The 25,620-nt window shown below is 43.6% G+C and overlaps 2 protein-coding genes across 6 annotated transcripts; one reads left to right on the top strand and one right to left on the bottom strand.

Moving 5' to 3' along the window:
• Positions 1-5,622: 5,622 nt before the first annotated feature.
• Positions 5,623-14,672, bottom strand: mideasa (mitotic deacetylase associated SANT domain protein a). Of its 4 annotated transcripts, none has more exons than XM_079180279.1 (13): positions 14,156-14,672; positions 11,959-13,679; positions 10,382-10,600; positions 9,619-9,961; positions 9,454-9,520; positions 9,150-9,277; positions 8,901-9,004; positions 8,651-8,726; positions 8,406-8,494; positions 7,872-8,015; positions 7,551-7,664; positions 7,234-7,400; positions 5,623-6,744 (listed from the first exon to the last, which is right to left on the bottom strand). In XM_079180279.1, the coding sequence occupies exons 2-13, from the start codon at positions 13,414-13,416 to the stop codon at positions 6,483-6,485; spliced, it is 3,171 nt and encodes a 1,056-aa protein (XP_079036405.1). In that variant the 5' UTR covers positions 13,417-13,679; positions 14,156-14,672; the 3' UTR covers positions 5,623-6,482. The 4 variants fall into 4 exon arrangements, with proteins under 4 accessions (XP_079036405.1, XP_079036404.1, XP_079036402.1 ...); XM_079180278.1 differs by having other exon boundaries at positions 9,135-9,277; positions 10,382-10,597; XM_079180276.1 differs by having other exon boundaries at positions 5,624-6,744; positions 9,135-9,277.
• Positions 14,673-16,459: 1,787 nt separating this feature from the next.
• ttbk2b (tau tubulin kinase 2b) lies at positions 16,460-25,584 on the top strand. 2 transcript variants are annotated; one of them, XM_079179987.1, is made up of 15 exons: positions 16,460-16,615; positions 17,069-17,191; positions 17,317-17,464; positions 17,713-17,786; positions 17,890-18,030; positions 18,129-18,233; positions 18,706-18,771; positions 18,856-18,948; positions 19,042-19,167; positions 19,249-19,406; positions 19,660-19,849; positions 20,159-20,373; positions 20,490-20,955; positions 21,782-22,482; positions 23,163-25,584. In XM_079179987.1, exons 2-15 carry the CDS (start codon positions 17,123-17,125, stop codon positions 23,518-23,520), a joined length of 2,910 nt encoding a protein of 969 aa, XP_079036113.1. In that variant the 5' UTR covers positions 16,460-16,615; positions 17,069-17,122; the 3' UTR covers positions 23,521-25,584. The 2 variants fall into 2 exon arrangements, with proteins under 2 accessions (XP_079036113.1, XP_079036112.1); XM_079179986.1 differs by having other exon boundaries at positions 23,160-25,583.
• The last annotated feature ends 36 nt before the right edge of the window (positions 25,585-25,620 follow it).

Raw genomic sequence — 25,620 nt, 5'->3', positions numbered from 1 at the left:
GGTCATTAGGAGGCAATAAGTCTGATTTACATCGCCCCCAGGCACCAGAGAAAATCTTCCTATTGGTCGAACGTACAACGAGGTGTAACTAAGAGAAGATTTATGCGGTGTCGTCTTCATTTCTGCATACAAATGTGTATAAAAAAAAATAAAGAAATGAAGCAGAGCTATGAGGAGAATGTGGGTCTAACAGTAATTCACTGCTGTTAAATCACTCTCTGCTAATAAGGATGAAGATTGCAATTTATGATTTTGTATGTGCGTTATTGATTTTAGTCCAATAAAGTCAGAGTACAAAGACCAAAAGTTGTGCTGTAAAGTTCTGAAGTTATAAATTATAAAAGCAAACTTTTTTTTTTTATGATTCAGACCAGTTAAGTATGAAAATCGTCCTCCTAAGATACTCAATGAAACTCAAAATAAGCCGTTGTATTTTAGTCTAAGTATATATATTATTAATCAACAATGTATGAACTAATGCTAAAAACCTTGCTCATACTTTAATGAGTAATGGTGAACTGAGGAAAGCCCCTCAGAGGAACTGGTCCTTAATGCAGCTCTCAGTACAGCTTGTTCACTAATGGAGCTCTGGCTTCATGCCCAGATATCGAGCACAACGCCATAATGCTGAAGAATTCCTGATCTCAACAAATCAGGGCCGATACTCCAGTTTACATCCCGTGGCTGACGTAGTCTGACACTCCATCACGCCTGGACGCACCAGGGCGTCTTAATCAAGGTGGTAGGGGCAGGTGGCGGGCGGTTGGGAGGGGGGGGGGGGGGCAAGGTGAGCCGGACGGGCACAGTGCGGTCAGAGAATACAGTGAATCACAGAGATAAATCAAAGCATCCCGGTCGATACATCAACTCCCCCCCTGAGAGGTGAAGGCTGCATGTTGATGACTTTATGATGGATGACTGATTCAGTATCCATCAGATCGGGTGACGGATCACAGCAAGATGGAACAGGACGTTGCCCGAGCTGAAAACTGTTGGCTCAGGGGTTTGAGGGAACATCCCCCAGGCAGAAAGAAACATGCTGATGTGGTTTATGTATATCAGCTGTGAGTTCAGTGGAGCGTTTGTTTGTTTTGATTAATTTACCAGTTCTACTTCAACCAGTATCTTTAAAATGAGATGAGATGGAGAGCTGTATTAACATTTATTCATAACGCATTACCGCCTTCGACACGGACACTTTTATTTTCTCAGTTCTCTTTGCCAAGATTAACAACCTTTTACGGTTGAATGGAATCATTGCAATACGAAATTGACATCAAACAGATGCAAGTTATATGAGGACGGGGCCTAATATGCGTACACAAGATACTGTAAATGGATACTTCCTTGGCATGTTGATTGCTCCATGATGATCCTAATGGAGAAAGAGTGTCTGAGGCAAGACAAGTTTATTTATACACACATAGCACATTTCAGAAACAACATACAGTATACTTCCTTGTAATGGTGTGACACCTTCTGAGGCATCCTGATGTGATAAATATTTAAGAAGAACCTTTAAAAATGTATGACAAGGTTATTATTCCTCGCAAATGTGTTTCTGTGATGTTCCTTTCTCCATTTCTAGTGAAGAAAAGCAGTTTTATTGCAGTGCAAGCAGTAAATAATGACCTTGTATATAAGCCGTCTTTGTTAAAGCGTTGGCTTACTGAGTGTCGGCCAAAAGTTCTTGTTCCCTCATGGGAAGATTGGCAGGAGTCAGGAAATGAGGACTGAATTGAGAGCACTTACAGCGAGTGAGTGCATTTGGCTGCAGCCACCACCTCTCTCCCTCCCGGATCATTTCAGATTTCAGCAAGGTGGCCACCCAAGTTGCTTATTCTGCAGAGTCATAACAAAGGAGGAGTCTCCTCTAATAAACAAAATTGAGTTTATTATCGGGAAGAGGACGGGCGAATGAGCACAGCTTCCATTGTATTGTTGCTGCAGTGATTTAAAGCCTTCTGTTTAAATGTGTTTCAGCTAGATTAACTTCTCATATCCTCATTCTCCACACCTGGTGGTTGCATTATATCTAATCTAAACGTAAAGTAAGAAATCTCCCTCTGTATGTCTGTCTGAACCTCTGCTAAGTGTTGCCTTTTTCACCGATGTTTCTGACCACGAGTAACCCCAACCTGGGTGTGTTTTTCAGGGCCGGATTTAGTGTTTTGGGGGCCCCAAATCCAGCCCCCATTTCTTGCTTTACTTTTCACCCTTTCTCTAACTGGGAATGATGGTATTGTCAGTGGAAGAACTACTCAATATTTTTTTTCTGATCTGAAAACAGTTAACTATTAATAGTTTACTTCAAGTGAAATTACTTAAATGTACTAATAAATCAATTAAAATGTACTTCATGTCTGTTCAATTTGTTGCAACAACACAAGCGTAGCATTCGGCCCGTTCTGAACAGGTATGTTTTGATTAGCAACCGCACTAGTGATTTAAACGTCAAGTGGCCCTCGCTTCACATCACATTACAGCACCCCACAGGGACATATTTAAAGGAATAGTTTGACATTTTATCAATCTTGAGAAAGAATGAGAATAAGCGTAATTCTGATAATTTCCTTTAAGCAGCTGGAACTCAATGTTGTCCCTCAGGGCAGATTTGACTTGGGACAAGGTAATACATTAATCTTGTTGTAGGGTAAGGAGAGGCAACACTTCAAGGTGTAGATTAGGGCCAAGATATATATGTTCCATTAAAATGAGCAGTGATACAGATCTCACTAAACATGCCAGTGTCAGTCACCAGCAGCTCGTATTTCTAAAGCATCACAGCCTCCCTGCACCAAAGATGAATGGACCATGGTCGAGGGCCATTTGCATAACCGTGAGCGAGTAATGCTGCTGACTCCCGCTGAAATACTGACCGATGGGTTTAATTCCATTATGTGAGCTGCAGTGTGAGGATGGAGTAGCAGCTGAACTACAGCAGAGCGTATGGCTCTTTAACGTTCACTGCACTGAACCTGTGAAATGCCGGAGAGCTGTCGGTAAAGATGACTGACAGATAACCAATTTAAGCAAGAGGTGTCCCAGGTCAAGATGGCAGATTATATTCCTCAAGGCCATTGACCGCACATTGAAATTGAGCCAAGCGGTTTGTCACTTATATGGCCGCTATTGTCATTACATCAAGCGGTTTTGATTTGGCGTCAAGGACTCGATGGAAGCAATGCTGGAGAGACTGCGCATGTTACATGCAGTCGAATGCCTACTGTTGAAGAGAAGCAGCTTCACTTCTGTAATGTGTTTACCAAGCTGACTGAAGGTTTCCTATTTTAAATTCAGTAAATGTAACATTTACTTAAGGATTTTTTAAATATTAGAAGCCAATCGAAACTAGCACTATGTCCCTATTCCACACTACATACAGTACGTACGATAGCCCACTACTACCAGTTTTGGAGAAACATAAAATAATGCAAGACTTCTCCCCAGCCAATCAAACTTCAAAGCAAAAAAATATTTAGAAGTAGTATTTAGAAGTATTTAGAAGTTTTATTCTCCCTTACCAAGAGCTGTGAGTGCCTTAGCATAACCATAAAAAGACAGTGAACGTATTTGCAGATACGTTTAGTATCAACATTGTGCGACTTTGCAGACATTTAACATTTCAAAAAGTAAGCGTAACCTTAACCTACATTACGTTCATCTTTAAAAGGTGTGCTGTTGCAAATTTGGGGTTTAATGTAATTTTCAGGAGACAGGATTACCAGAAGTAGTTCAAATGTATTTCCAGCTGCAAGCCGCTTACTAACAACTTTTCATATGTTGACTTTTGTCACTTTTCTGGTGTGAACATGCAACAAACTAAAAACCAACAAAGGAGACACATTTAATTACTGTTTAACAAAATCCTTGTAAAAAAAATATTTAGGTTATTTCCACAGTTTTGGTGATTGATTTTCTTACTTTTAACCCCACAAATGAAGAAAGAGCCTTGATGGTGGAACATGAACATGCTGTATGCTGTGGCTCATGTTTCTTCCGAGCCTACTAACTGTAAGAATGACATTGACCTGCAGCCTCTCCGGCCACGCCCAGAAAAGGATCAAAGTTTTATTGCTTAGTGGCTGAACATAAATCTTAATGTACATTTCTGCTTTGTATCAGATTTAACCTCGGCTCTGCTGGAGGAGAAACATTGATCTTATCATTTGTCTTCAGTGACATTGATCCAGAGTTTTCTCCATCTCTCAACACCAGTCTCCTCATTGTCTTCATCTTCTCCTCTAACCTATTTTACTGTGCCCATGAAGCTTGGTTTCTAATGGCACTTTATTAGCAGGGCCACTGGTCAGGAAATACATTTGATCCTCACTGTAAACCTCCAATGCTCTGTCGCAAGCCCCAATCTAAAGAGGACCCTCTGAGGACATTGAACACACCACCCTGTTGGTTACATTTCATTGTAAACAGGTCCACAATAAGCGGCCACACTTTTACATTGTCGACTGTAAATTTCCAAAATTTAACAATTCAAGGAAAGGATTTCATAAGCCAGAGGATCATTATCCTTTGCTAAAGTCTGCAGGATTAAAAAAATACAAGTCTTTGAAAATGTATTCCCGACCACATGTAAGGGAATGTACCAAAAGTATTAGGGGATCAGAAAAGAGTCGTGCATTTTTGTTTTTTTTAAGAAGATAAATATATTAATGTTGATAATGTTGCGGAGGATCTTGCTTTAAACACCAATCATTTCCACACAGTCTCTGAATGTGGCCATGTAGCACTACAATCTGGTCAACAATTGTAGTATTTATGACCAAACACCTGTAAAACTTATGACATTCCCATTAGCCTATGTTGCCCTTTGTGTTTTGTGCTAATTAACATGAGTTAGCATGCTAACAAGCTAGATGCTGAACAGGGGAAACATTGAACTGCTAAAGATCAGCATGTTGGCATTGTTATTGTAGCATGCTGATATTAGCCTTTACCTCAAAGCACCTCTGTATTTAAATACACCCTACGGAAAGTAAAATGTAACTACAGACAGAGAGATAATGACTAAGAACCACATAAAGCAGCAAAGTCAGTGGATGTTCCTCTTGCTCTTGGCTCAAGAAGCATGTGTGTGAACTGGCTTCTCCAGCTAGTTTCTGCCATAAAAGTAAATGAGAGCGGACAAGGTTTGATAGGTCAGTGATGAAGTGGGAGACAGGGACATTTTGTCCTCTGTGATCTCAGAGCAATGTGCCTTGCATCTCATCTCCTGAGGGCGACAGGCTACACTTCCCTTGACTGAGCGCACTCTTTAAATGGCTGAGTTATTTCTCAACATTTCTGTCTGAAGACGAGCTTGGCTTTACGGCCCTTAATCTAAAAAAAATATGGAACATTTCTAGCATACTGAATCAGACCTATGAATAGAGTATTTGGAGTTATATGTTATGGTAGTAAATCTTGCTCAGTGGATATAGATGTCAGTGTAATGACAGCATTTTAAGCAAGACTTCAAAAGGTTAAGATTTAAAGAGATAATCTGGTAAAATGACAAATGGAACTACAAAGAATTTCAGCCAAGTTTAATTTATACTGACAACTATTATCTACACACAACCATGTGTGGGAAAGAAATATTCTGCAAAATAATGAACCACTGCCTCCACCTGCTGGATCAACGAAGTCTTGCATCCATAAACTAACCATTTTCTGATTGAAAAAATAAAGACACTTTGCTGAACGGTAGAGATTTTAATAAACTTTTCAATTCACAAGTCTTATTGCAGCTGACATGATTAGTTTTGACATTACCAAAATCATTGCAAAAATTGCAGTATCATAAATATATGGCCATCTCATATATATATTTTTTTGTACATATTCATTTCAAAAGGTCCCTTAGTTGTACAAAATAAGTGTGCAACCAACCTAAAAATCTGAGGGAAATTCTGCAAAACTCACCACAGTATTTTCCTAAGAAAAAGATAAATACAAGCTCTTACTCAATCTTATCTTAATTTAAAAGGACCGGTACTGTTAAGTGAAAGATAGCTTTGATCGTGATGATTTGTTGCTCAACAGGCATTCTGATTATCTTATGAAATATCATATAACCATTAAGTCCACACCATGTAAAGGTATAATATTTTGACATTAAATTCAATTAAATAATGGATATAAAAAGGCAATATTGGCAAAAGCAGAAGCATATGGGATAAGTGCATTTACAAAAAAATAAAACTTCCTCTGAATTTTTAAAAGATACAAAATGTGTGAAGCTGTGGAGTGTGACTGGCTGGTTGGTGGAGATCGGTCAATCAGAGTCAGCGTCAGCTGGGGAAGGAGTGTGAAGATTAACAGGAAGACTTGGGGGAAAAAAAACACTTCTCTTGTCTTTACTCTGCTCTCGGTGAGGCAGGACATCTTTTTGTCATCCCTCCCTCTCTGATTCGACCTCCACGTCTACCCATCAATCCATCTTCTCATTGGTTTCTTTTCTCCGCTCTCCTGATTTTTGTCACTCAGTGCCAGTCTTCATCCTTGTCATCCTCTCCCTCAGATGAGTCTTCCTGGCTGCTGACCTCCCCCTCCTCCGTCACTCCGTTGCCATTTCCTCGCAGATTAGCCGCCACCGCCGCCGCTGCCGCCACCGCCGCCTTCCGGGCCCGAGCTTCAGCTGCTGCCTGCTCCTCCTCTTCTTTCTGACGCAACGCCGCCGCCTTCTTCTCCTGCTCCGCATGACTCTTCATGTGGGCACTTCGACTCTTCACTTTATAAAACACCCTATAGGAAATGGAAGACAATCACGCAACATTACACACAATAGCAGCAGTTTGATATCTGGTAGAAGATTACAGCGTCTACGACTCTGTACTGCAGTGAGGTACACTGAATTTGAATTCTTTTGTTGTAAAGTTTTAAATTTCACAACGCAATTTCTCCATTTTACTTCACAATGCCACTTTCATCACAATGTTTTTACAAAACAAAGAGGGCAGAGTATTCCACAAGTCCATGTCATATTTTGTCTGTATTGTTCACATGATAAATTATGTCATAATGTCCTATTTTATCCATTAAAAATAAATGTGTGTTTCCATATTTTTGACCCACATGTAGATAAACACGATGAGGCGAACCACACGAGCTACTGTAACTGCATCCAACATACTGTCGAGTCACTGCAAATCTCACAAACGAACGAAAAAAAACGGAAGAAAGGACCATTTAGTGAAAAATCAAGACATCGTATCTCTGATGGGTCTGATGTACCTGCCACATTTCTTGCACGGAAATACTGCGTCGGGATCCGGCGGGGGCTTCGCCGGTGCTCTGCTCTTCTTTGCCGCAGGCTCGGCTGGAGGTCTGTGAGCTGCCGACGGGTGGAGAGCTTCCTTGTTCACAGGGTCCGGCTCTTTCATCACCAGCATTGTTCCTGCCTGGAGCACCACGAATAAGTATCCTTAGTTTTTTTTTTTACTTCATAGATACATTTAGTCATGCATTTATTAAACCTGATGGTGATAATAGTCAATGTTGTCTGAGGTGAACTATTAGACGGATACTAAAATATGTAGGGGAACACTTACATAGTCATGGGCCTGTAGTGACTGAGCAACCCTCGCCTGATGGCTGCTCTCGTAAGAAGCATCCCTCTTATCGTCATCCGTCTCTCCTTGAATATATTTTGACCGCTGTGAACTCTGTAACACAACAGAAAAACACAAAAAGATTATTTGGTGTCTCTTTTCAAAAATGAAAAACTCACAAAACGATCACATATTTCCTGTAACCTACGCCAGTCTATGAAAACACTGTTCGGCAAACACAATCTACAACATTAACTTCATTGTAATGCTTTACCACACATCGCTAGGGTACATTTAAAGCCAGGTTAACTCCACCTCTACCTTAACGTCCACCACAGCCTCTGTGTTCCTGTCCAGAGGTGAATCTGGAGGGCCGAAGGTCAAAATCCCATTGCGACCGATCTTCACCTGTTTCTTGTATGTGTAGTAAAACTCCACACACTGAGCCACAGTCTTGGTCTGCACCTTGAAAAAAGTAAACACATGCAGAATTTAATATAATGAATTGACCTTTTTCACTGCGATGCATCTTTCAATTAAATGCAAATTATTTATGTCCATTTTATGACACAACTTGACTAAGAACAAGCTTCAGGTGAGTGGCAGCCTCCGCCTCATGCCACTGGTATTGTTGCTGTTAATGTTTCTATGAAATGAAGACATTTCCCATAAATCTACTTCCTGTCGCATTGAGGATGTAGCGCGTTTAGTCTAATTTTTGTCTTTGATCAATTGTACCAATGCCTCATAGATAATGTGATTTATGTGTGTTGAAATGCTACACAGAGCACATTTAAATGCATTTAATTTGATTCATATGTCGTTCATGCTGCAGGGTGAAATTAACAAGCGTACCAATTTCTGCACCATAAAGAAGTCCTTCCTGTAGGCAGAGATCCCCTTATTGAAGTAGCACTTCTCTTCTGCAGTCCAGCAATCGGAGCCTGCGAGTGAATCAGACAAATTGAGGAAACGTATAAAAGAGAGGTTAAGAAATAAGAGACAGAAGGAGGAAGATGAAGAGACCCAAGACAGTCAGAGAATTTATCGAAGTGATTTACATAAAACCGCTTTTATTTTACTGTGATGTCGACGCTCACCTGAGTAGTGATAACCTGCCAGGTGATGACCTTTGGGGTAAACTGGGTCCTGAAGCATCAAACGTCCAAGCGTTTCCTTAAATATCAACATGAATCATCAGGGAACAATCCATTCTTTAACACGCTCAGTGTTCCCCAACACTATGAAACAAGTCTGACGTTTCAGTGACAACAAAGCCATTTTAAAGTTGTCCTGCTGCTAACTGAATTGCAGATAATTGAGTGCCTGGTTATGAGTCACTATACTCACAAGGAAGTCACCTCCACATTCATGTAAACAGTGTAAAACCAGCTCCTGGTTGGTTCCTCCACCCCTCAGCACACTGCAACAAGCCATGTTCATCATATCCTCCACTACAACAAAAAAAGAAAGAGAGAAAATGATGACGTTTTGAAATCGGAAGCGTGGATGAGATGGTGGTAAAAATCTCACACAGAGAAAATAATAACAACAGTCAGGGAATGACTGATGTCAGATACTGACTGCTCTCTTGGTCACCGTGTTTGAGGTGGGAGTCGTCCATAGGGAGCCAAACCAAGTCAGCCTTGTGCTGGACAAACTGGGAGGAAGGATGATCCTGTAACTCGGGAATTTCTGCCTGGTACTGCTGCCCAATGTTGATACGTCTGAACAAGTTTAAAAAAACAAAAAGGAGGGGGAGAGAGAGAGAGAGAGAGAGAGAGAGAGAGAGAGGGAGAGAGAGAGAGTTCTGGTGATGCAAGTACATTTATGATAAAGAAGAAGTTGTATTTTGGGCCAGATATTGAAAACCTCTGAGGCCTCTTTAGGGGACTTTACTTACGGCTCAAGGCTAGCAGGTGTGGCATCAGTGATCAAGGGCAGAACAGGAGGTGTGATATCTGAACTTGCTGAAAATACAAAAAGAAATCTCCTTTTCATTATCTGAGGCCACATCAAGTAGAATTCGTCTCAGATCACACTCATAGAAGCAACAACTGAGACTTACCGGAGCGCAACAGACTGCGCGTGGCAGATTTGGGCGTAGGCGGGGGTGGCAGGATTTGGTTGCTTACAGCGATGTTGGTCAGGAAGGCGGAGAAGTAGAGTCCCGAGCCCTCACGCACAGGAGACAGGATGGGTGGAGGCGTGTACGGGGGCAGGGTGAGGGGGTGGTCCGGCAGGCGGACGGGAGAGCGCAGGTTGCTCTGGTAGGAAGTGATGCTGGAGTAGAGGGACGGCGGGATGAAGGTGGCTGGTTTGTGCGGAGGGATGATGAGAGGCTCTGGACGAGGTCGGCGCTTAAATTTGGATTTTCCATCCTCGTCCAGCCCTGGATCGTTTTCCCCACCCTAGAAGAGAATGGCGGGTTTGATCAGACCTTTAAAAAGTTATTGTTTTTCTGCTGTTACGGAGCATGGCGTACTTGCAGGTGCATTTGCTGTAACATTCTTCTGCTGAATTTCTGACAAAGAAGCCGCTCATGAAGGGTTTACTGTCTACACAACCGGTTTAAAAGAGCTGTTTTGGAGGGTTAATGAGTCACAAAATCATCTCAATCACAAACATGTCAACTTGGTTTCCAGTGGAGGTTTTCTGGGCTCAAAGGCAGGCTTCTGTGAACTTTTGTCAATTTACCGCAGAACCTGCATCTCAAGGATCTTGAGGTAGTAATGTGAAGTAGTCCGAGACTGAATAAACATCTAGAACCATGACTTCTGTATACACCTCATTGTGGAGTGTGCTAATGCTAATGTCATCTCCTTACTAACCTGAACAAAACTCTCCGTCATGGGGTTTCTGAGCGATCGCCGACGAGCCACAATGACAGAAGGTTTGCGATCGGACAGTCCCGCGGGCCGCTCGCCCTGGCCGAGTCGTCCCGGAGTCCAGCCACCCTGCGGATCTGTTTGACTCCTGTGCACGGGCACTGACACAGGGATAACCAGAGGCACCATAGAGGCCTGTCTGCCTGATGAACCGTCTTCCTGCTGAGGCACCGAAGCAAAGAGGCGGAGATAAGGAGAGAGGGAAAAGAGAAGGTTACACAGAGATTCAGAAAAGAAGCAGGGAAAATGGAAAAGAGGTTAGATATAAAAAGAAGGATATGGTCTCTTTAATTAATTTTCTTCCTGAATAAAATATATATTTAAAATAAATTATATCAGGTCTGGCATTTTAAATAAATTTTATAATAAATGAATACATAAACAATATTTTATATTAATCATTTAAACTGTGAAAAGTAAAAAGAATGAAAAATCACCGTCGCACAAATAACAAGATATTTATAAATGCCTCGTTACCCCAGTATTTTCAGTTATAAATGGCATACAATGAAAAGCAGCAAATCCTAACATTTAAGATGTTTGAACCTGTGAAAATGTGGCATTTTCAGTTGATTAAATGACTGAAAAAAAAAAAAAATCAGCAATCCTAAATTCAACTGGTGTCAAAAACCAGTTTTTAAGATTTCTAAGAATAGAACCAGAGATAAGACACTTGAACCTCATGCCCTAAACCCTCAAACGTGCTGCTTGTTGACCACACTACCCCAGCACTGGGTTTTGGAGCAGCAATATTAAACCCGTTTGGTGTGTGTGTTGGGAATTATAGGCGTGTAGGTTGGCAACTCAGCCCCTCCCTAGCTCTGCTGAATGACTGGGAAGGAGGCTCAGGAATGTGGAGGTGTGCAGACATGCAGCTGCTCCAACTGTACGTCCTGCATGCGCACTCTGCACAAAAACCAAGCACAAGCCTTACAACCCCCGAGGGTAGAGTACTAGACATCCCTCAGCTTAGAGAACACTGACAAAAACGGAGTTCAATTTGTTCATGTGCTTGGTGTCTAGCTTGACAGAAAATGAAGAAGCTGGTTTCAGTGGGTGTGCCACTGAGATCTTAACCTGAAAAATCCTGAATAACAGCATTAAGAGGATCCTCTTTCTCAACGCTCTTATTGATGCATCTCCAATAATAGACGTCTTTCAGGTTGCACCAGTATCTGTATCTAGTGCATGACAATGTCTTGTATAGTTCGACTGTGCACACTTGTTAAACAGCCTGCTATAGCCGGGCCTCAACAGCTGTGGGAATCAAGTTAACAGACCTAAGAAAAGGATTTTGTAAGCTATAAGGGAAGTTCTGCATAGAAACAAGCTTCTTCCTCTTTGTGCAGCTGCTCGCCAACTTTGCCAGATGAATATTTGCGCTTACATGCATAGATTATCTGCTTTTGTCTTTCTTGCTCTACTAAACTGGGCCTAAATCAAGCATTTGAGCGGCTATTTTGCCTTAAAAAACGCCAAGAATATATAATTACAGTGGCAGTGTAATGAGTGATTTTAACCTTGACCATCTTAGAAGGTAGGGACTCCATTTCTGATGCCTTCTGGGCCAGAGTCTCCAAGTTGATCTCCTTAGACGCCCTCCTTCTCCGACGAATGACCCCTCCTGTTGTCGCCTCCCCTCCTTTCGCAGCCTGACTGCCTGCTACTCCGTTCAGGGATGGTGGCAGATCTTTGGACGCCTGAGACCAGATGTTTGTCGAAGGGGGTCCCAGCGGGGACTGTCCATCTCTGGAGAGGCGACGCGAACGCCGAGGGGCGGCCTGTGCATCTGAAGGCTCGTCGGGATTCGTGGCGAGCTTTTCGGGGCATGAATCAGGAACGGGTGATGCCTCACAGGTTTGAGCCTCTGGTTCCTGCTGCAGCTCCACTGACTGGACTTCCTCCTTGTTAGGAGCGGCGATAGGCGGACCGGGCTCAGGAGGCGGAGAAGTCACAAAGTTTTGGGTTTGTTGCTGTTTTGGTTGCACCTGTGATTGTGTTGCTTCTTGCTGTGGCACATTTTGTTGTTGCACTTGCTGCTGCATTTGCTGCATTTGTTGCTGTCGCTCCTGTATCTGTTGCTGGTGATATTGTTGCTGCATTTGCTGCAGTTGTTGCTGTTGTTGCATTTGATGCTGTTGGATTTGGTGCTGCTGCAAATGTTGCCGCTGTTGCAACTGAAGGTGGTGCTGCTGCTGCAGCTGCTGTTGCTGTTGCTGTTGTTGTTGATGCTGCTGGTGATGGTGATGCATTTGTTGCTGCTGCTGCATCTGGTGTAGCAGTTGCTGTTGAGTTTTAGGCTGCTCGCCGTACGCCAGACTCGACATTCCCTTGTTGCCTGGAAAAACAGAGTAATAACCTGATGACAACTGTTGCTTGCTGGGCCTAAATGTTGTCTGGAAGGGCTGCAGCATGGGCAAAGTGTGAGAAGGTGCATGGGGCTGACCCTGAAGCTCCACACCTTTGTGGGCGTTTTGATAAGCCTGCAGCTGGGCCTGGTGCATTGCCGCAGCGTGCTGCTCCCACTCGAGCCCCCTCCCCTGAGTTTGAGCCTGGGTGGCATCTCTGTAAACCTCAACTGGTCCTGGCAGTTGATTTTCTCCCCCAATTGGCAGAGCTACACCCTCATGGACTCCTTTGTGGAACGCCATTTGACCCCTGACATTCACGCCACTCATATAGGGGCCAAAGTTCTGCCCCCAGGCTTGAACAGGAGCTTCCTGAGACCAGCCGGGGGCCTGTGCAGAGTCTTGGGGCATCCACTTTACTGGAGCAGCCTGTTGATAGTGCGGTATACTCTGAGGCCCTTTCTCGGGGTTGTAAACACCAGAACTGCTAGCAGAGTCACTGTGGCTCGACTCTAAAGTCGGAGGTCCCATACCATAATAAACCTCCCCTGAATGTTGCACGGGCTCTTTCATGGCTGCAGCCCGGTGCTTGCCGCTCTTGTCAGTATTAACTTGAGAAGGAAGACTCATAGTAACATACGGTAATGTTGGAGTCAGAACTCTCAATCTTGATTCTCTGAGCGTGCAAAAATGTTACTGCCTCTGTAGTGTGCTTTCAATGCCTGTAGTTGAGGATATATTTGTTCAATTGTGTATACAGGAGGTATTTGGGAGGAAATACAAATCCCAAAGGAAAGTGCAGGGTGGGGGGGTGGGGGGGGAGCATGCAACCTCCTTCCAGAATCAAATCTGAGGTTTGCTGTCCTTTCTTCTCATCCTTTATGGTGCCGGACCTTGTGAGAGAAAGGAGTGGTTAGACACTTTCTATTTCTCTGACGACAAGCACTCACATTTTTTCAGTCGCCTTTCACTCGTATGCAGCAAAGAGGAAATCGAGGCCTACACGAGCAAGTCACTCAGTCAGTAAAGTGAAAATCACTCACAGTATGTCTGTTGATGCAAGCGCCGGAGGAGCAAAACCTATAAATCGATGTTTACGTCCGAGTGCATGCAGACGGGACGTTATGAGCTGAAGAAGTTTTGAAGCGGCGGCCAACAGCAACAGGGAGGCGCTTACTGTGTAGCTGCCATTTGGCATAACAAGAAATACAGGAAACGAAGGGGCTCGTGCAATCGCCCGAGCGAAAGCCTGTGATGTTATGTTAAAAAAAATCTGCAATAAGGAAGCGCCTGGAGAGCTGAGTACTGTTAGGCAAGACTAGCAGAATAGTGAGCATTAGTTAAACACAGTGTATGTTAGATCGGTTACCTTATCAATGGTGCACGGAACTCTCCATGGCCAGCTCCATGGAGTCACTTTGGTTCCGATCAAAGTCGACTGCATGCAGCTCCATGAAGGGATTGTGCGCAGCAAATGTCATAACTCGGACAACTTTCCCTCGAGTTTCACAGCGCACAATATGGCGAACAGGCGTGTTTACAATCCCACGAACACATAATCCAAAATCAGGACAGGCTGGAGAGGTTCGTTAACGCTGTAGTTACAATGTTGCACACTGTATGCGTGCGACCGTGCACCTCAGGAAAAAAAAAAATGTCCACAACTTTCTCCCCGCATCAGCGAGTACACCACACGCGAGACGGTGAAAGTGTAGCAACGGTGCCGTGCTGCGGCCTGCTCTGGTATTTCCGCTGATTTCAACACGTTCGCCGATGAGCCTCGCGAATTCAAACGTTGTGTTTCGGTTTATCCGCGATATATGAAACCGCTGCGAAACTGCGCAAACATGCAGAAAGTTGTGCACCCCGGAACGCACCGCCTCACCCCAAAACAGCGCAACTCACATCCTGTTATCCAATCCGATGGTCTGGCCACGCCCATCGCTGTATCCGTGTACGTTTGTTTTGTTGTCAGGGCTGCCCGGAAAGCGGAGTCTCAGCTCAGCCCACCGAAACTGTTTGTTGTTGTTACATTACAGTCATTTAGCAGACGCTTTTATCCAAAGCGACCTACAAAGTTGTGGTTTTAAACATGACCTTATGTGTCCACAATGGTGATTATGAGAATTATTTAGGAAAATAATAATTATAAATAAATACTCTTTACAGAGATATTTATATATTCACATAACGTATTATAATAATATATTCTAACGTGTGGTCATTACATCGCCATAGCAAATAGTTAGTATACTATATAGATATAGATATATATCTATATAGATATATATAAATCAAAGGAATTCCCATTTTGATAAGTAAAAGATTTGCTTTGACAGGGCTGAAATGGAAAACATCCATCAAAACATGTATTTTCTTTGCATAAGCACAGAGCTGTGTCCACGAGGCCTGTCAGGTTTGTGCCGGTTTCTTTCTGGATACAATTTCAAGGCATAGCTGACTGGAGGAAAGTGTCATGTCAGGATCGCTTCGCTGCCTCATCAGACTGCAACCTCCAAGGGGCATTGGAATGGCTCGTATCTCAGTGTGTGCAGGGATGGGAGTGAGCACAGGTCTGCAGCTATTACAAGATGATTTAGCTGGAATGTGTGTTTGCACATATTTGATTGGACAGTGCAGCACATATGAGTTTGCCAAATGACTTTGCAGTTTGTTGCAACAAAGTTGAGCCAAGTTCAACCTTTTTTCCTGCTCCCATGTTCTATTTAGGTTAGTGTGGAGCGGCCTGTGCAATCAGGTGAACAAGGCCTCAATAAGAATTGCAAGTTGTTGTCAAACTTCTGCGAAGAACTTGAATGAACTTCATTCCAATGTTTAGTGGTGTAAATGATTTGTTTTCTGTGAACTAAAAAATAATGTGTGTACTTGGGGGGCAGTGGTGGAAAGTAACTAACTTACTTACAATTCAGGGGGACATATTTTATGTCCCCCTGCATTTGCATATTCAGATTAATAATAAAAATTATAATCCATAAATAAATTATGATGTATAGACTTTATTGATTTCACGAGCTGAGTACAGTATGAAATAAATGCACCTTTACCCGCTGCAACATTACAGCAACATACATATTGATGCATCAATAATAATAACTCAATAATATACATTATTTTGAAAGTATATTTTGATGCTAATACTTTGGTACTTAAGTCAAATCTTTAATGCGTAATTTTGACCTGTAACAGAGTATTTATACACTGTAGTACTGTCACTTTTTTGCCTACCTCAGAAGGTCTAGTACTTCCTCCACCACTGTTGGCCAGTGGTGGTGGGGAGGTATACGGGGGGTGGAGGGTTATCAATATTTCATCAGGAGCACCAGCAATCCCTGCAACGCCCTTTCTGCTTATATGGTTTATTTTATTCGACAACGACGAACTGATCACTTTGAATGGTGACCCAACAGTGCTGGCGATGCAGTGTCTCTTCCACTGTCCTTTGCGCAGTTTGGACCACACTCATTTAGCCTGTGCTTCGTGTTGCATGTGCAGTGGCTCAGTGTCTCAGGGATGCAGTGACTGAGGAGGTTTTTTTTTTATGGAGTTTGCGGATCAATCAGGAGACGAGAGCTGTGACGTCACCGCCGCCGCCGTGAGGCAGAGCACGGGGCATCACTCCTCACTGCTCATCCATTAGCAGGCTAGCTGGCTAACTGTAGCTAACGTCAGCTATGGTCCATCATCACTGTTCTCTCATTTCTAAAATAAACAACTGCTGGGAATGACCTTGCTAGCTAACAACCAGAATGGGAGCATCATGGGGGCTGTTTGGATTCTAACTTGGATCGCAATGGTGCAACGGAGCGAGGTACGAGGTCAAGAGAGGCTCGCTGTAACGTTAACGGTTAATGTTTAGTGTACATGCTAGTTAGCTTGTTTACAGGACCACCGACGTTACATAGCTAGATTATCCCCCTAAAGGCTAATCTCTCAGAAACTCGGGTTGTGGCCGTTTGTGACTAGTGCTGACTGTGTTTTGTCCGAGTCAAACAATGCTAACTTGCTATCTTTTCGCGACCACCTAGCATCTGTTAGCGTCTTGTATCATTAATTAAGACGTGCGGTGTACGGTGTAGCTAACCCATGTAGCCGTTTAAATGGCATTCTGCCCCTTGTCTCCTGTCAGGCACAGTAACGTGTGAACAAGCGATGCTTCATCTTCTGCACGCCCCAGTAGCGTGCAGAGTGCAGTGATTTTTTTTCCAAAGAGAGTAAATGGACCTGAATTTTAAAATCTGTTCCCTGTTTTTTTTTTTTTTAGTGAGAGGCTTGCGTCACTGATGCCAGGTGCAGGCTGTAGCTGAGAGCACTCAGGATGAGTGGGGCTGGAGAGCACACAGACATCCTGTCAGTGGCAGACGTGGTCAGAGACAGATGGAAAGTGGTAAGAGAAGTCACAAAATCACGTTTAAAAAAAAAAGAAGTAACAAACAGATCGCCCAAATGAAGAGCAGTGATTTCTCCATAACGCCACTTTGGGTTGACACTGAATATTCCCTTTCTTTTCAGACGAGGAAGATCGGAGGAGGCGGGTTCGGGGAGATCTACGAGGTTTTGGATCAGTTGAGCCAGGCCACTGTTGCCTTAAAGGTGGAGTCTGCTCAACAACCCAAACAGGTGCTGAAGATGGAGGTGGCTGTGCTGAAGAAGCTTCAGGGTGAGTGATGCCATCCCCTGGTCACAGACCTTTCCTAGAGAATTACAAAGTTGCACAGTTTTCCCCCTAGAATCGATAACACCAAAGATCATTACGCATTGTGTCAATTGCGTTAGTACGTGACGGCCTTATATAGATAGAAAAGGTGTGTCCTAAATGAATGATGTCAGCTGACAGGAAGTAAACACGGACACGATTTGTTATCTAGCTGTGCAATTCTGTTGAAACGATTTGTGTTTCTTTAACAGGCAAAGACCACGTCTGTCGCTTTGTGGGCTGTGGCCGAAATGATCGCTTCAACTATGTGGTGATGGAACTCCAGGTAGGACTTTTACCAGTCAATGTTGGTCAAGTATTTAGTTTGTTGCTGACGCCTGATCACCGCGTCATACGTGTGACATGCTGAACACCAATTCTGTCTTAAGGGGAGGAATCTGGCAGATTTGCGTCGAACCATGGCCCGCGGCACCTTTTCCATTTCCACAACTTTAAGACTTTGCAAGCAGATCTTAGAGGCCATTGAAAGCATCCACTCCGTAGGCTTCCTGCACCGAGACATTAAACCTGTAAGTTGACCTGAAACTCTTGATGGTTTGTCAATTTATCTTTTGTATGACAGTCCGTTTCACTTGACCATGCTTGTCTTTCTCTGTGTTGTTAAAAGTCTAACTTTGCGATGGGAAGACTAGCCAGCACCTGCAGATGCTGCTATATGCTTGATTTCGGCTTGGCCCGGCAGTTTACCAACTCCAGCCAGGAAGTCCGTCCAGTAAGTGCTCTGTGTAAACTTCCTTGAAGAAACGTTTTTGCTTTTTTAATCAAAGGTCCCACAAGTTACTTATTGTCAGAGAGAAGCTTACTCTGTCAACCCGTAAGAGGTTTGGTCTAGCATGTTAACCCAGAAAATTAGATATACTCTATGATATAACTTACTCTTACAGCACTAGGGAGTCATCCTGGTGATGGGATATATAGAAACACAGAGTTAAAGGCACACAATGTACACATTTAATTCATGTGACAACTTTCACATGGCTGCTATGTGACCTCATGTGACATCCCAAAAAGGTTTAAATGCTCGGGACTGGGCGATGTCTTTTAAGATTAACAGTCAATCCAGTTGCCTTCAAGACAGTGTTTATAAACACCTCAGTATGATATTTAGAACCAATGAACTTGGTGGAAACATAGTTGTTTTCCATATTATCTTTTTATTATATTGTGTCGCGATTCTCTTTCAGCCTCGTCCCGTGGCAGGCTTCAGAGGAACTGTGCGATATGCTTCAGTCAATGCTCATAAGAATAAGGTGAGCGTGGACCAAACACATGTGTGCTATTCTCATATTATTTTGGCCTTGAAATTACTCACACTTGCGTGTTGTGATTTGTAGGAGATGGGTCGTCACGATGACTTGTGGTCCCTCTTCTACATGCTGGTTGAGTTCACGGTTGGTCAGCTGCCCTGGAGGAAAATCAAAGACAAAGTATGTGCCTTCTATGTATTAGACGGCATAGATTCATAATTCACACTATGTGTATCCATTAAAGACTCTTATTTCATCCCTCTCTGCTCGCAGGAACAAGTAGGAAACCTGAAAGAGACGTATGACCACCGACTCATGCTTAAGCACCTTCCCACAGAGTTTAGCACTTTCCTGGACCACATCTTGATCTTGGACTACTTCACTAAGCCAGACTATCAGGTGGGCCTATCTCTGGCTTGGCGTATTTTGCACACACTGTTTGGCTGTCAAATGCTGACGCTTGTGTGTTCTCTGTGGCAGCTCCTGATGTCAGTGTTTGAAAGTGCTATGAAGAGCCACAGCGTGCTGGAGAATGACCCTTATGACTGGGAGAAATGTGACTCGGAGGATATGCTGACCATCACCGCCGCAACAACCACGGCTCAGCAGCTCACTCGCCTCACACCGGCGTACTTAGGGTATTCGAAGCTAAAGCAAGCTCTCTCACTATTGACGTATAGCCTTTTTATTCTAATAATTGGTTTTCGTTGCCGTAGTTCCACTGGTGCTATTGGAACTTCCTTCACACTCTGTCGGACAGGTGGTAAAATATATAGCTGCAGCTTTTTTTAGACTTGAATTCTGCACAGTCGGAGATCCCCTTAGAAAAAGCGCTGCTCTAAATTGTGCTGTGGCAATGAGCTGCAGGGTGACCTTCCCTCTCCTCCACAGCATGGCCAATGCTTCAGTGCTGCCAGGCGAGCTGCAGAAGGAGAACACGGAGGATGTCCTGCAAGGGGAGCGCCTCAGCGATGCTGACAACTGCCCCCTCATCCCCACACCCACCACCCCTGGTGCAGATGTATGGGAGGAGATGGACCGCAACCGCAACCATAAACATGTCCAGCCGATGATCAGGAAGGTCAGGGCAATGTGGTTTACTGTAAATGTTCTTACCTACTGCTATAACAGTGCTCTTATGTAACTGCTTTTCTTCCTGTGCATAGAGATGCATACTTTATCTGCACTGCAGTGCATGTCATACACAAAACTCTCCACAAGACTACATTGACTTTGCCTTAAAATATGATAATAATAATAATAATGACCCCGCCATCCTCTATTACTACATCTACTTCTCCTGGGCTTGTATAGAAACCCACTTCTGACTGCCTGCCTCATGCTACAACTTCTTTCTGGGGATGCAAATGCAATATTTCATTCTTCTCAGGTGGTGAGTGAAGATGAGCACAGTCAGAACCAGGGGAACCAGAGCCCCAACACCGGCTCCATGCAGAGTTCTCCTAGGCGGGTGCGATCAGAGACGATGTTCCTAGAGCGTGCTGCGCCACTCCTCCGGAGGATGAGACACAGTCAGAGCTTGGCGTTTGAAAAGAGGCTCGCACCTGAACCCAAGCCCACCATTGAACGCTTCCTCGAGGCCTAGTTAGTACTCGATACACATCACATTTCAAAATATACAGTTGTAAGAGCTCGAAAAATGTGTATATTTTGGAAACCCGACTGGAACTCACCGTTACACTTAAAATATCTTGTTTCAGCTTGGGCAAACAGCGCCCTATCCTTTCTCAAGTCGGGGAGCAATCCATTCCTGAGAGGGGACACGGGCAGCGGTCTTCCTGCAACGAGGAACACTCTGGCACAGGAACCCCTGACCACGAAGAGGGCGCAGCAAGCAGTGGCTTTGTGGCCGTGAACCTCAGCCCTGTGCCCCAAGAGGGAGACTCCCAGGAGTGGGTGATGCTGGAGCTAGAGCAAGGCAGCGGTTCTGGAGCCACCAAGCCTCCAGGTGAGGCCCTGCACGAGGACAAGCCTGCGACACACACGCCTGCAGAGGCTGAACACCAGCTCTCTGAGCCACAGGATGCCCAGCCCGCAGTGGTGCCGAACAGTCCTGTTCTGTCGCAGATGTCCATGCCCGGCACGTGGCTACTGGGCCACAGGAGACTGACGGGGATGCTGGGACAAATGCCCTCTGTGATTATGGGAAGATCCCAGATGGACCAGGTAAGGGTGACCAAGCATTTATTTGTGCATGAACTAAAAGTACCATTGTGAAACTTAATCAAGTTTGTCATTATCTGCATAGCAAACACAGGAATCTATACAGAGATCGAGTCAATTTAAAAACACAAAAATCTCAAATTAAAATAAACAAAACAGTTATTGCAGTTGGAATATAAAATAATGCCGTATATAAAAGATGTAACCCACATGTTGCGTGGACCATAAATAAGAAAAGATGTCATTGACATATAGATAGGCTGTGAGTACAGTATACAATATGAGTATTGCAGCTTGGTAATGTTAGATAATGCCAATAGTAACACTAATACAATCAGTTCAGGTTTGTTTGTATCTATTTTCACCTGGCAACGAACTGCTACAAATACATAACAAAACAAAAGTAGCTCATTTAGGCTGTTATCTGGTGTGACTACAAGGTTAGCATAGCGGCTAACTATGGCTAAGTTGTTAACTTATTCCGACTTATTCCTAAATTGGAATAAGTTGGCTTTATCCTGTTCTTCCCATTCTGCCGACACAGCGCTAAAGCAGCGAGGCAGGGTTGCTTAAAATTGTGCTCCATTGTCATGGAAATGTTGACGTCCAAACCTTTCATGATTCTGAGCAACTCTACGACTTAGAAATACTTAGAACTGATGTATATTATTTGAATATTTAGATGTGCTCCTTTTAAATGTATGTTTGTTTTTTTATTGCTGTTTCTTTTTACAAAGTTTTTGATGAAATAAATAGGAAAAACGTATCAAATATTTGTGTTAAACCTTTTCACGGTCACACCCTCTAACGATCTTTAAAATCTTCTCAGTCTGCCAGCTGTGCCCTACAGTCCCCTGTACAGGAGAGGAGCGATGCGATACCACTCGAGGCTCCATCTGATAAATCTGAAAAACTCCCAGAGGACATCTTAAAAGATGGAGGGAGGTTGGACTTAGCTCCAGTGCCAAGCTCAGCCAAAGGCCACACGGCTCACCTGACAAACGACAGAGACCCAGAGAGTGATTCCGGTCTGCCCGATCGCTCCTCGGAGCCGAATCAGCAGCCTCAAGCTGACACAGCAGGAGGCGCTCTGGAGAGCACCGTCACCGTCTCCTCCTCTCCACCGCCAGCTCTGCTCAGGAGAAGAGACTCTCCCTCGTCCCCAAGATTGAGCCGAATCCCGGTACGAGACGCAAACAACCCCCTGGACTCTCCGAGCAGGGACCTCAACATGGAGAGGCGTCATCGCTGGAGCAGCCCGGTCCCGGGCTCCCCCACCCACTCCCCCTCTCCATCTCTGTCCTGTGACAACCTGCCTTGTGCTTTGCTGAGAGACAGGCTCCTCTCAGAGCGGGGCTCCAGGTCTGACTGTGTAGGAGAAGACCCTCTCTCTCTGTCCTCCTCATCAGGTAGTAGGAGTAAGATCCCACGTCCGGTGAGCGCCACCTTTGTACCCGAGCTGCTCACTAGCAGGTTTCTGCCTCGACCACCACCTGGGAAACCACCCATCCGCCTGTGTGTGGACAACAGGTATGCTGCTCTAAAAGTGTTATCAAATGATCTACATTACCAATTCAGTTGTCACTTTTTGTTTGGTGGTGAATATTTAAAGCTATAATCCGTTGGATTACAGCTCTGATCAGGCGTTTTTTGGGTCTGAAAGGTGAAGCCAATGCGGGAAGTGCCTTAAATTTGCATTCTCTCTAATAGCCAGCAGGAGGCGTCTCCTGGTTGCAAAAAGAAGTCAGATTGTGTAGAAGTGTATGAGAAAATGACCCTACTTCTCACTTGATTTACTACCTCAGTAAATGTAATTTAAACATGAGTTTATGGTCTCTGTGGCTAGATTCTGCTGTCAAAAAAATGCAGAATATTACTTTCGCAGTAGTTTAGCACTTATACGGTGTTAGGAGAGTGAGCCGTAAACAGTCTGTCTGTTCTCAACGAGATAAAAATGCAAATGCTGCATCGCCTCCTGTGAATCCCTTATGCAATTAGAATCCAGTGCAGGACTGGCGGACTCAACTACTAACAATGAAAACTACAAGAATGTGAATATATTAAATGCCAATTGCTGAAATAAATATAAAAAACTGTGGGTTGATTTCAAATGTTAAGGATTATAACTTTAATTTCTCTTCACAGAGAGATTTGAGGAATAATCCAAAAGGCATTGTGATCACATTGTCTTGTGTTCTTTTCTCCAGAAGACGGCGGTTAAGAGTGCGTGCCAGCAGCACTAGTGACGCAGACTTTCTGGCCAGTCTGACTCAGCTGATGCAGGACCGGAGCGGGATGCTCTTCAGCCCCCCTCCTCGCCCCCGAAGCTCCTCCTCCTCCCTGCAGCGCTCACTTAGCTCCTCCCCCTCCCGCCACGAGCTCCGGGAGGTCGGGGCTCTGCAGGGACGCAGCCGCTCTCCATCTAGCTTCTCCGGCTCCCCTCCTCCTCCTCCTCGGCACGCTCACCCACACGACCGGTCCGGAGGCCCCCCGGGTCAGTGGGGCCACGGCTCCAGGGGTAGGGGTCTGACCCACGAGGGGAAAGGCTCCGGCAAAGTGAGTCGGTGACTTTATTTGGCACACAAGTGACTCATCCGGATTCAGCGAGAGATTGCTCCGCATTCAATCGCTGATAGCATGTGTAAATACGGTATTTACTCAAGGGAATGTACTGTATGTAATGTAAAATGTATAAATTGTATTTATTTATTTATTCATTTGATCATTTGATGTCTCAAAATACTTGACAATGTGGCTTGATACCTGCAGTTGAAACAAAAAGGGTTGAGAAAACCTGAAGATTGCCAACTCTTACCTCTCATTTCACTCCTCTCTTAAATCTCCATAAAGGCCTAATATGAGACCAAAAAGATAATGTTAAATACTCGAGGGATGTAAAAAGGATGCTTATTGTAGATATGTACCATGAGGACAACATTGAACACTAATAGAAACCATGTACTCACATTAAGAACACTTAAGAGTAAATAACACAAGCAGTATACTAACATGTACAGAACCAGGGCATGGTGCCTCATGTTGACCTCACTCCTGTAAAACAGCTAGATTCATTATTCTATGTGACAATGAATTGCTCATTTGGCATATCACAGTGTAATAATGTGTTTTTACTTTGCTAGAAAATATGTCATGCAGAAGGCATCCACATATTAGAATGTACGTGTAAGTGCACTCATACTTAAGTATTGTAAAAGTGCATGGGTATCATTGCAAATTCTTTTTTATTTTTATTCATTTGTACAATCCGCTAAAACGTATTTTTATTGAACTGCTTCTGATTGAAATACATCATAATATAGACCAGCATCGATGTGCAATTATTCTTTCTGACATCAAGTAAACGGTAAAGGAAGAAAACAGACTAAAGTGGAACTTGTTCATGTCTGGTTGTTGTTGCATTTTATTTTTTAGCACAATTCAAAATATATATTAAAATAAGTAGATTCAATAAGTGCCAGATCTTTAAAAAAAAAAAAATGAATTCCTGGTTACACCATAGACTGTTTACGTTGTGAATAAAGGGTCAGTGCAACTAAAGTTTCTCAGTACTTCAAACCTTGGGAGTGTAATGTCTGTCTCTGAGATTTCTGTCACCACCTCGATACAAGTGAATGGAATCTGTTTTGTGGAAGTTGACATTTACTGCTCAGCAGCACTGTCCGTGATCAGATTCATGGGAAAAGCCAGACAAAGCAGACTTTAAAATCTTGACTAAACCTGCTCAAAGGATAATGTCATGTTTTTATGCTCAAGTTGCAACATGCCCGCTGAGAACAAACACGTGTCAGATTCTGTTGAAGCAGCTGTTTCAGACAGACGTCCCTGTAAGCGAGAGAGAGAGAGAGAGAGAGAGAGAGAGAGAGAGACTGCTGACGAGGTGGTGACTGAATGGTGTCCCAGATGACGACAGTGAAATGAAGGCTCCTCCATCTGTGGTGGTCAATGTTTAAATTTAACAGCAGTAATTGACAGGAAGTTACATCATGTGTAGACAGAGACAGATTGAATCTCAAAACTATTTTTAAATAACAGCGAGATTAATCATCCTTTGGGCTTTCCTGCTATACGGACTCCAGTCTTAAACTTGTTCCAACCTGGTTTACCAGTGGTTATGTACGTAATAAAGATGATGCATGACATACAAGATGCAGGTCGGTGATGAATCTCGACTGCTACACAAGAAACTGAAATTACAACAAATGGCCAGATGTTGACCATTAATTAACAAGAACAATCTCACAAAATGTTTCACTCAGTAGCCGTTCTGGAGCTTGAGTTTGACCAGCTGTCTTGGAAATGTTTAGGATTGTATTTTTATCGGAGCACTTAACGGGGCTTCCTGTCTGTTGGCTTACAAATGTATGTTCGACAGTTAAATCTTGACCGTGTGGTGATCAGGAATGAAGTTTTAATCTCAAGCACCTTCACAAATAAATTCATAACTATGAAGACTGGGGCTCAGTGCTTAACATAATTGAAACACTCCAAACTGTTCGGTAAATATGAGTCATACTATGTTTGCTATTTGGCAAAATAAATAACTTTGACACATGATAAATATACTTTTGTTTAAAAGAATTATTACAAATGATAGCTTTTTTTGGATCATAAAAAAGGAACTGTAAAATGCAGACAGTAATACAATTC

Source organism: Pholis gunnellus, assembly GCF_910591455.1.
Source record: "Pholis gunnellus genome assembly, chromosome: 19".
Taxonomy (NCBI): Eukaryota; Metazoa; Chordata; class Actinopteri; order Perciformes; family Pholidae; genus Pholis; species Pholis gunnellus.
This window is presented reverse-complemented; position numbering and strand designations above follow the sequence as displayed.

What these genes read in the sequence shown, in the direction of transcription:
- mideasa (XM_079180276.1), bottom strand. Translation starts at nt 13,416, where the DNA reads ATGAGTCTTCCTTCTCAAGTTAATACTGACAAGAGCGGCAAGCACCGG. An exon ending in GCGCAGTCTGTTGCGCTCCG is followed by an intron (nt 9,521 to 9,618) that starts GTAAGTCTCAGT and finishes TTGTATTTTCAG; the next exon opens with CAAGTTCAGATATCACACCT. An exon ending in ACACGGTGACCAAGAGAGCA is followed by an intron (nt 9,005 to 9,134) that starts GTCAGTATCTGA and finishes TTTTTGTTGTAG; the next exon opens with TGGAGGATATGATGAACATG.
- ttbk2b (XM_079179986.1), top strand. Translation starts at nt 17,123, where the DNA reads ATGAGTGGGGCTGGAGAGCACACAGACATCCTGTCAGTGGCAGACGTG. An exon ending in TCACTAAGCCAGACTATCAG is followed by an intron (nt 19,168 to 19,248) that starts GTGGGCCTATCT and finishes TCTCTGTGGCAG; the next exon opens with CTCCTGATGTCAGTGTTTGA. An exon ending in CTCACACCGGCGTACTTAGG is followed by an intron (nt 19,407 to 19,659) that starts GTATTCGAAGCT and finishes TCTCCTCCACAG; the next exon opens with CATGGCCAATGCTTCAGTGC.